The following is an 11,031-nucleotide window of genomic DNA, read 5'->3' as shown; positions in this document are numbered from 1 at the left end:
ACAAAGAACTTACTCGGTTTCGAACAAAGACTCTTACGTACGCAAAAATATATCTGTGGCTTGCTAAATGTATCGCCCGAGACGCGGACACCAGCCAGATTCTTTTTTTCTTGGCGAAAGTTCCTTCACGATGCTGTCTCTAAAAATACTCGCGAGTGTTAACAGAGGGTGCTGTGATTACCCTCTGTCGCTGTAAATAACAAGCAAGGTAAGATTGCCCGTTATATTGCGGCCTAATTAGCAACCGCGGCCATTAACAAAAATCATCCGTGGTGGCCAGTATTATAACCCGACTTATTGAAACTAGTGTCGGATGTGTCGCGTCTCCTGCCCGATTAGTGAGGATTAGTGTTTTGTAGTGTCTGCACTAAAAAAACTGTGTCATATTACCGAGCTCCTGTCCCTCAGATAAGAATGAGCATGGACCCAGAATTGTTCGAACAGCTCGCCAGCAGCATCGAACGGAATGAGAACGCAGACCCTGATTCGTCTGCCTTGTCGAGTTTTTTCAAATACTGGTGAGTGCTTTTTCTAACCTTCTCTATCTGAACAATTTTACGCCCTGCTCAAACTCTGAGCAGGGCTATTCCACCAGGAACTCAGAATTTTCCTCTCACAATGTATTTCGTACGATTCTCACTGTAAAAAGCGATTATTTCCTTGAACTGCGTTAACCAGTTGATCTTTGCAATGGTGAAGTGTAGTGTTTTCTTCGCGGTACGGACTGAATTCTTAAGTTTCATTTGAAAGAGCTTCGGCTCCAAAGGTTAATTAGCGTTTTAGTCGTATTATTTCCTTAAACAAGGTTAACCAGTTGATCTTTGCAATGGTGAAGTGTAGTGTTTTCTTCGCGGTACGGACCGAATTCTTAAGTTTCATTTGAAAGAGCTTCGGCTCCAAAGGATTAATTAGCGTTTTAGTCGTATTATTTCCTTAAACAAGGTTAAAAAGTTGATCTTTGTAATGGTGAAGTGTAGTGTTTTCTTCGCGGTACGGACTGAATTCTTAAGTTTCATTTGAAAGAGTTTCGGCTCCAAAGGTTAATTAGCGTTTTAGTCGTATTATTTCCTTAAACAAGGTTAAAAAGTTGATCTTTGTAATGGTGAAGTGTAGTGTTTTCTTCGCGGTACGGACTGAGTTATTTAATATTTTTAGATGTGATTTTTTTAACCGCGTGAGTTATAAATAACCCCAAACGTGATCAGGGTTGCCTACAAATCACAAAATCCTCCATCGGGGATTAAAGGGAACGCGTTTGCACTTAGAACGTAAGGTTTAGTAAAAGCGAATACGGAATACAAATATTATCCAAATACTTGTTCCGCTATATTCTGTATCTAACTGGCCTTCGTGGTCATTTATTGCAAGCAGGAATCAATTAGCGCTAAAACTGACCACACAAAATTAATTTTTGTGCATTTCGTTAAATATTCAACAAATCTAAAAATGTTTCCAACATCTGTTTAAAGAAATGTTCTTTTTTTATGGTAAAAACCCGAAAATCCACAAGAATGAAATTGTAAATTATCCTGAGTCACTTGAATCAGTTCGAGACCTTCTAGACCCTGGGTTGTAACACCGTATTAATGTCGGTATATATGAACGTTTCGGAGGAAAGACTACCCCCATCATTAGGGGGTATCACAACATCAAATTTCAGTGTTCTTTTTCATTAGGTAATCGTATACAGAATGTCCCAAAAATATGTATACACACAACCATTACATTCGTCAACAATTTGCAATACTTTTTTTTGGGACATGCTGTATCACTGCTGGGAAATTCGACAAATGTTCGCATTTCTTATCACTCCTCATCGACAGAAAGAGAACCAAAGACCTGATCATCGGATATATATCTTTACATATCATAGCAATAAGTACAATCCATTAACAAAACATCTTCACCAAGACTCGAACGAAGGACAATTTTCGTGTTTGAGATTTTAGTTTCTGTAATCTCCTCACCGAAACAAACAATTCTGTTCTTTGCGCTATTCTGTCGTGCATGGTTACCAAGAATCAGAAGACATTATCACCGAGAAATGAACTCAGGACAACTTTGGTCTTGGCACAGTTTTCCTGTTGTACGTCTTAGTTAAAGTTACTCGAATATTAACAGGGATTCGAACCCAGGACAGTTTTTTCGGGCTTGTGGCCTTTTCTACTGTAATCTTCTCACCGAATCATAAAACTCAGGTTGCTACGAGCTAGACACAGCATTTACTGGGAATCAAACACAGGACAATTTCTCGAGTCGTAGCCATTGTTCACATAACCTCGACGAAGACATTGGCAGCTGCAATGTTCTCTTCATGCTCTCAAACAATAAGCATGCCGCGTTTGGTGCAAATCGGTATATTCGTGTTTGTCAAATTCCACTTACGGCTTACATAAGCGAAAGGAAACATAAAAAATCAAGTCAAATTGACAACAACCACACGACGAAGGAAAACAGAGATACTTTAATAAAAAATATTATTAGCAACGTAAATAAACAAGAGAAGTCACAGAAAGTCTTTAAAGAAACGAAATCGGGCTTCGCGACGCCGCCATAAACGACGCCGCGCGTCGCGTCGCAAATCGTCCCGCTGCCACCCCTTAAACAACATAGAGACCTAACCAACACAAACAGAACGAAAGATAACCGACGCAGAGCGTCGATACGTACAGAAAAATTGCATATATACAAACCTCCTTTTCAAGAAACAACGCCAAGCGTTCCGACGACTGACGTTGCGATGTCGCAACAAAATGTCAGAGTACATGCTCCATGGAAGAAAAAAAATACGGATTTAGATAAACGGCGCTAGACGCCGCGACGCCTATCATCCTGACACCACCGTTTAAAACTATGTAGAGCATATAAGCGAAAGAAAACCGACGCAGTGTCGTGACGCCAATGCCGAATTCCGTAAAAGCGTAGGTATAAACGCAGGGCATTAAAAACAAGATCTGCGAACAAACAAAGTTTAAGAACGAAGCCTGGCGTCGCGATGCCAGTTTCTACGACGCTTATACCAATTAGTATTAAAACCATATATAACCCGGACACAACATACATTCAACATCGAAAAACGACGCCTGGCGTTGTTATGCCAGTCGTCGCGACGCCTCCTCAGAATACCACTGAAAACTTACGTTGTCAAGGAAAACAAAAAAGACAAATTTGAAAAACGACGCCGGGCGTTGTGGCGTCAGTCGTCGCGACGCCTCCTCAGAATACCACTGAGCCCTTACGTCAAGTCAAGGAAAACAAAAAAGACGAATTTGAAAAACGATGCCGGGCGTCGCGGCGTCAGTCGTCGCGACGCCTCCTCAGAATACCACTGAACCCTTACGTTAAGTTAAGGAAAACAAAAAAGACGAATTTGAAAAACGACGCCGGGCGTCGTGGCGTCAGTCGTCGCGACGCCGCCACAGAATAACACTAAACTCGTATGTAAGTTAAGGACAACAAAAATGGGAATTGGAAAAAAACGACGCCGGGCGTCGTGACGTCTGTCGTCTCGACGCCGACAGAATACCATTGAACTCGTACATAAGTCAAGGAAAACAAAAAAGACGAATTTGAAAAACGACGCCTAAAACCCAACCTAACCTAACCTAACTCAACCTAACCCAACCTAACCCAACCTAACCTAACCTAACCTAACTCAACCTAACCTAACCTAACCTAACTCAACCTAACCTAACCTAACTCAACCTAACCTAACCTAACCTAACTCAACCTAACCTAACCTAACCTAACTCAACCTAACCCAACCTAACCCAATCCAACCTAACCTAACCTAACCTAACGAAACAACCCAAATTTCCCCTCTCTGATCTTCTGCTCTCTTACCACTTCTCTCTTCTCTTTCCTATTTCCTGTCTACTCTCTCTCTTTTCCGCTGCTCTTTTCTCATATTCTCTCGTTTTCTCTCCTATTTTCTAATCTCTTCTTTTTCACCTCTTTCTCCTTTCGTTTCCTCTTCTTTACTCTCTTATCTTCTGAAATCCTCTCTTCCAGTCTCTTCCGCTCTCCTCTCTTCTCTCCATTTCCCTTCTCTTCGTCAATTTGCCAAATCACAGGTTTTCATGGGCTACCAGGCTTTATCCGAATGGAAATTTGAATGAAGCTGAAGGTACTGATTTTTCGGCAGTTGGTGATACTGTTTTTTTTTCAGACTCTATCAAAATATATGATGGGAAATCTGTCGGTTCCGTATGTTATCTATATATACTACAATGGTAGTGACTGTGTGATATACTGAGTAGAACCACGGAAGCTGTGGCTCGCCCGAAATTCAAATTTCTTCCCGCACAATATATTTATTTGTTTGGTTTGATTATCACAGTAAAAGGAAATATTTTGCAGACGAACCACGCGTTCGATAGGGTTAATGACGTTGGTACGTGAGCTGTACTGAGATATTTATTCTATCGTTTCTGTTTTCCAGTCTGAAGTCTCATCTCAGCGTCGTAATAAACCAGTACAAACGAGCAGACACCCACAAAACATATGGAGTCTTGCTGAATCCGGAAATGTTTAATGAACCAATGTTTCTCGCAACCACAGGTTAAAACAGTTAATGTCTGTCCGCATTTTAATTCAGTTTATACTCTCTGGTCATTCACTTTGTAAAAGTTTTATTTTTTTTAAAAAAAAACACAGTTCTTGTACTATATGAAATATCGATAGTTTATTCATAAATGTGTTTATGTCAACATCTCGTGGTGTCGCGGTTAATTCGACCCTCGTTAATATTCATTGCTTTTCTACAGGCCTGATATCATTACTACATAAACGGCGAAGAAGTGTTTAGACATTTAGAGGGTTTCCTGGTTGATTTACGAGGGTATACGGAGTCAAGGGTCCAATAAACCCGGGGGACAATGACCCGGGTGCGTTGGCAAGACCCTACATTCTGTGATTAGTAACACAAATTTTTTACTAACTTTATATAACATCGGATAGAGACAAAGAACCCCATTTTGAATTCTTTAGCTGTAAAACCCGGTCGAAACAGGTCCGTCTTCATCGGAGAATGTCCCTAGTTCTGAGAATATAGAATGATTATTAATATTAAAACTGCACTTAATATAAATGAACACGTGACAAGAAAATCAATAATTTTACAGAGAATATTACGCTTCGATATGATTTTTTTTTTTTACGTAGGTCTAATATTGCTGTGTGCTGTGTGTGTATAGAATTTATCTGACTGTAAATATGTCTGTTCCTACCATAATCTCAAGAAAATATGTGATAAATATTGGCAGCAGCGAGACATTTGCATGTCATGACCATCTTTGTTACAAGCTCAGTTTACGATCTGGTATAATTTCACGGTTGAGGTCAGGTATCTCATATAAAATGTGCCTATAAACCAATCAGCCAGGACTTTTTCATGTGATTATTATTTCTGGCAAACTCCAAACGCTGGCAATGAGCAGATAGTTTGACGCACTGACAGGAAACTATTAACCGTGCTTTATACACTGATGGAAACCACACATTTGCAAGAATAGTGAGTGGAAACATTAATTCGAGCAATCTATGATACTCAGTCGCTGTGTGACAGGAATGAATGTGCTGGTATAGCGGGCTAAACTATTTGTGTTTCCTGAGTATGTCTTAAAAATTATAGAAATTGTGCAAAGTACTTAAGCAACCGCTCATAACTTCTATTACGCATAATAAAATTCTCTGTTTAATGCAGCGTAGTCATTCCTGAGAAGCTAATAGTCTTCTCGTAAAATATTTCTGTTCGATTTTGACCAAACTAGGAATGAGTGCACAAATTTAATCGAAATTCTATCAGCGGCAAACGTTGTAATGTCTTAAGAGAGACAGACAGAGAAGTTAACAGCTGCATTTATTTTGTTTACAAATTTCTTGCAAAGTTTCCTGAATGATAGGCAACCATATTCTCTGCTGCGTATAAAAATTTTTCTTTGAGGTTGCTTGTCATGTGCGACTGGTTTTTTTTTAATCTTTAATGAACCCGTACCGCAAAGAAAACGCAACGCGTCTCAATGATAAAGATCAATTGACTGCTATCTTTATTTTATTTTATTTTTTTGGTGAATATTTGATATACGAATTTCTGAACTCATGTTTAATGTCACATGAAAGTGAATAATTTTATGGATTTTTTTGGTTGTAAGTCCGTATTCCACAGCGCATATTGCCACAGCCAGTCAGTTTCGAAAATAAATTACATAAAATATTTTGGAGTGTGCGTGACCACATACTTGGCAACTTGTTCAAGGAACGAGATAAATAATGCGATTGTTCTGCAGAAACAACATCGAAACACCCAGAAATACTCAGCTGCTCAAACCTCATTTAGAAGGCATACAAACACCACTAACTACTCACTTATTAACATTAAATTCTAAAGCAGATTTTAAAAAATATAATCTCCTTGAAATACAGACCAAAACCAAAATATAATAATGGCTAATCGGACCTTTTGAAAATTGTGACTACTGATATTGGTAAGTTTTAGTGAAAATATTCACCGCTTAAAGAGAATCTTTCACATAAGAATTGAGAGTCTTATTCGGGTATAGGCCTGTATTTTTTTATAACACTTGTCAATTTTTATGTACGATCCGTCAGTTTTAAGAACATAGATTCTTGGTAGCTTATGGTAAATGAATAATCGAATATTTTGGTCCGACTCGAACCAAAATTAAATGTCTATACCCCACTCCAAAACTAAATTTTATCGAAATCCGTCAGGTAGTTTCCGTAAATTAACACGCAGATAGATATAAACAAACTTTGTAATTTATATATACTAATTAGGGGCCCTGTTTGTTCCCTAGGGACAAACAGAGACAGATTTGGGCGGTTATGATGGAGCCTTGTTTGCAAATCCTCGTCAGATGAAGCGTGTTCAGAGACCACGCGCTGTGCCACGCGTGTTTCTGCTTTCAACACCCCGATTGACTGAAAGTCGCTATAAATACTCATCATATGTGCGGACATCAGTTATGGCCCAACGAAAACATGTGATTGCATTTGAGGTACTGCGCCAAAGTCCGACACGTGCCCGGACGCCGAACCAATATTCCGAACAGAGCGACGCAGAGCCTCAGGATGCCATACGACACGACTACAAATCGACTTTCACTTACTAACCTAACCTGACCGAATTTCACATAATAAACTTCTGCTTCGTGCCTTAGATATCGCAGTTCGTTTGTGATTCTAATCGCCACGAAGCCTCGGAACGCCGTCAGAATCGACGCTGGCAACATAATTCCAAGCGTCGGGACGCTTATCGCCCCGACGTCGACATAGGGTTCCGAATAAAGTGAAGACGAACGTTATGACGTCATACAATACGACGCCGAGCGTCAAGATGCTGAAATAATAGGAAAAGTCTCCAGGCGGATACAGATCTCTGATAAGACGGACATTGGTGCTGTACTGCAGAATTAGGTATCCCGGTTGTCTGAATCTGCCAGCGTCCCGACGGATTGGTTTCAAGGCGGTGTTGTGTGACGTAGGTCCCGATTCAAAATAGACTGCCCGCGGTCATCTTGAGGCGGGTGAGGGGAGGGGGGGCGCACAGAGTGTGGGGGGGCCTGCCCTCGACAGATTTAGCCGTCTAGGGGTGCCCAAAGTTCCCTTTCGCGGTTCCTGTTTCATTAAATGTTAAGAACAATAATTTGAACGATATTTATTAAATTTGGTATTTGGGATTTTGCGCGAAAATACACGGAAAGAATTTAATTTATGTCAGCATCGGTTAGTTTTCAAAAATACAGATATTACGCTGAAAATTAACGTGAATATAGATGAATAAATTAAATATATGATTCTTGATCCTTGATTCATGTACGTTCTTTTTCGTTTTTGATAAGTTTCGCGATGTTCAGCGTGATCTAGACGTATCTATCGGTAGCGAAAGGTCCCGTTGCTTCCAGGATCTCCTCCGTTGTCACTAAGATGATGGAAGCCATAAGCAGTCACCTCTTATAGACTCCACCCCCACGGACGAGAGGTTCTGTGGAACTTGATAGATATTCCTGTCACGCGGTGAGCCATGTTCCATTTATATACCACCCACCACATTCACTTAACACAGGGAACGTTCCCTACAAAAATCTGACCAGAAGCGAGGATGGTCTCGAGAAGTTCAGACTACGATGATTAAGTGTCCAGATGGCAGCACATTAATGTCAACTATTTGGATTTCTCATGGCGAGAGACTGAAATACGCATGTTCTAACCACGCCAAGTCTTTTAACCAGGGATTTATTTTTAGTCAGCAAGAATATATTCGTCGAATTGCGGAAAACAGAGTTTCAATATGGAAACTGAAATTATAGTCAAAAGTTACGTGGACTGAGTGACCGAAATCTCATGAGTATGGAATATTAAAAAAACTACATCAGGCTTACAGTAACGAATGTTGATATAATTGCGTCATATTGTGAATTAAAATTTAATTATTCGTGTTTTTTCCATCTAATCACAATTGTATATAAATATATAAAATTTATACATAAGATATTAAAAATATCATTTACATATTTGGTACATCTTTTTACTACATGTTTCGGTTACATTGAACCATCTTCAGGTGTAAAGTTAAAAGTTAAAAATTATAATCTTATAAACTAAAACTTAATTACTGTTGTTGTGTAACTTCTGATGATGTTTACATCTAAATTCATTGGAGTGAGGGTATATTTTGAAGTGATAGTGGTTTAACATTGGCCTGTAACGTAACTTAACTTTTTAACTTTACACCTGAAGATGGTTCAATGTAACCGAAACATGTAGTAAAAAGATGTACTAAATATGTAAATGATATCTTAATATCTTATGTATAATTTTATTTATATACAATTGTGATTAGACGGAAAAAAACACGAATAAGTAACGAATGTGAACGACGACTTCGGAAGGTTGCCAAAGTAAAGCGGGCTTTTCCAGATCAAAAATAAAACCACGGAATTCCCGCATATGAAGTAGAATTTGCGGTGACAAATTAACAGAGTTTGGCATTGTAAACTGGAAATTGTTCTGAAGTACGCTGTCGTGGTTTATCTTCAAGATGGGGCCCTGTCATGAACTTTACCATAACTGAGGAAAGCCACGGAATTTATTACATTAATGGCTTTTTATTTGCGGTTTATTTAAAAAAACATTGTCAATGGCGTATACCACACAGCGTCAAATGATGCTTGTCTATTTAAATGTTTCACTCGTACCTCAAAGAGAACACCACGCGTCTTCACGACAAGGATCGTTTGGTCAAAATCGTTCAGGGAAATAATCGTTGTCTATTCTGAGAATCATACGAAACACTCAAATACACTCTGTGCGCAAAATTCAGAGGAACTGAATGTTAAAGCAAGTGGTAAACATAGTTACCATTTAGATTTAAAATCTTTAGGGAACATTTAAGTAGGTCGTGACCTTGGAATATATCAAGGCTCTGTTCTGGCACAAGATGGCTGTCATCTAAACTTCTGCACCTTGTAGACATTGAACGAGGAGCTGAATGCGTGATGAAGGAGTCAGCAAGGACCTCCGAAACGTCGGTAAACTTATAAAAGACTACACAGCGTTACAACCCAGAAGACAGCCATCTTCAGACTCACTGCTGTGAAAACCTCAATCAAATTTGCCAACTTTTTCAGCCTGATGAGCGTATAATTCAGTTGTGGTTTGAAACGGGTGTTAGTAGGAAATCTGATCCGTCTGTGAGTACCCCGCCTTCCCCCACTGGACTCCCTTATCAGCCGGGCCCTTCCTTATCTACAGCTACATCCTTTGCCCGTTGATTTCTGTCGGAAACTGCAAGCATTTGTTCGAGCGGTGGAACAGAGTGAAGTGTTGAAACATATTGGCTGTTCTGTGTTACACGGGCGATGAACTGCAAATGCGTAAGGCAAGTCATGTGTCTAGTGTAAATAGTTTTAACGTGATAAAGATTACGTTCTTCTGGGTTGTGACATCGTGTAGTCGTGTCTGTGGTTAACAAAGTTTCGGAGGAATAAATCGCTTCTATCTTCAGAGTATGGTAAACGTATACGTAACCATAAACCATCACATGGAGCTGTAAGAACATAACGGGAATGGTGGTTAAATTTAACGTATCAACTTCGAGACTTTATCGAAATACGGTATCGACTTTTAAAGGTGTATTTGTTATTATACGTTTTACATGTCCGATAAGTTTCCACGTCTCCGAAAACAAGGATGAGTAACGTAAGTGTCACAAATATATTTTAATTTCTTTCGGGAAAATGTTTGATCTTTAGTCTGCGAACCAAATAAAACCTACAAATTCATTCCGTCTGCGACAGACACCAACAAATAAACTGAGAAGCAGCAATAGTTAGAGAATATGATGTGATCCCTGGCAGGTTATACTTCAGATTACGCGCACTACAGAAGTGTCGGAGAAGTTGCCGATACTACAAGGGTTTTAAGGCTGAACAGTACATAAAAAAGCTCAGTCCTTGTATATGGATGGACTTTGGTCCACGAACAATAAATATGGAAAGCATTTGGAAAGGAAGTGTTGAAATATATCCGTACAGAAAAGAAATTAAGTAGCAGGGAGAAGAGAAAATTACATAGAGAGTAGCTTAAAAGTTTTAAATGTTCATTAATCACTGGATTAATAAGGTGTTAGTAAAGTCAATAAATTTGAAATGCATGTTACAAGCAGAGTATTCTGAGGAAACACTGCTTGTATACAATATTTTGATGGGGAAACTCGCGCAAAAAAAGCACTTTAAAGGGGAGATGTAGATGAATATATTATCCTACACCCATCGTGATTCCTGTCGCTCACAGCTGGGAACGTAGAAACATCTCCATCTATCGCGTATTTGTTTCACTTCAAATAATTATTCCGGGATGGGGTCGTTAGCCCCACGCCCAAGCCCCAACCTGGAGGACCATACCTCCGAATTTCTATCCCCCGGAAACAGGGCGGACCAGCTATACCCCCAGGTATTGGGGTAGCTCGGGTACCTCGGGGGTGCCAGTCCCCGTACCCACTGATGTGGG

The 11,031-nt window shown here is 39.6% G+C and overlaps 1 protein-coding gene across 4 annotated transcripts in view; it reads left to right on the top strand.

Moving 5' to 3' along the window:
* The window catches only part of LOC110840003 (uncharacterized), a 41,395-nt gene that overhangs the window by 2,927 nt on the left and 27,437 nt on the right, over positions 1-11,031 (top strand). Inside the window, exon 1 of one of the 4 annotated variants that reach the window (XM_087353935.1) lies at positions 245-518. The exons of 2 other annotated variants lie outside the window; for them this stretch is intronic. In XM_087353935.1, coding sequence (XP_087210061.1) covers positions 415-518 — 104 coding nt within the window. In that variant the 5' untranslated portion in view covers positions 245-414. Of the gene's footprint in view, positions 1-244; positions 519-9,813; positions 9,902-11,031 lie in introns of those variants that run through there. One more of the 4 variants, XM_087353938.1, reaches the window with a different exon arrangement.

This window comes from Zootermopsis nevadensis, unplaced genomic scaffold, assembly GCF_977971745.1.
Source record: "Zootermopsis nevadensis isolate Lab colony 2312 unplaced genomic scaffold, Znev_1.0 Znev_ptg000002l, whole genome shotgun sequence".
Taxonomy (NCBI): domain Eukaryota; kingdom Metazoa; phylum Arthropoda; class Insecta; order Blattodea; family Termopsidae; genus Zootermopsis; species Zootermopsis nevadensis.
The sequence above is the reverse complement of the archived record's forward strand: the minus strand, read 5'-3'. Positions and strand labels throughout refer to the sequence as shown.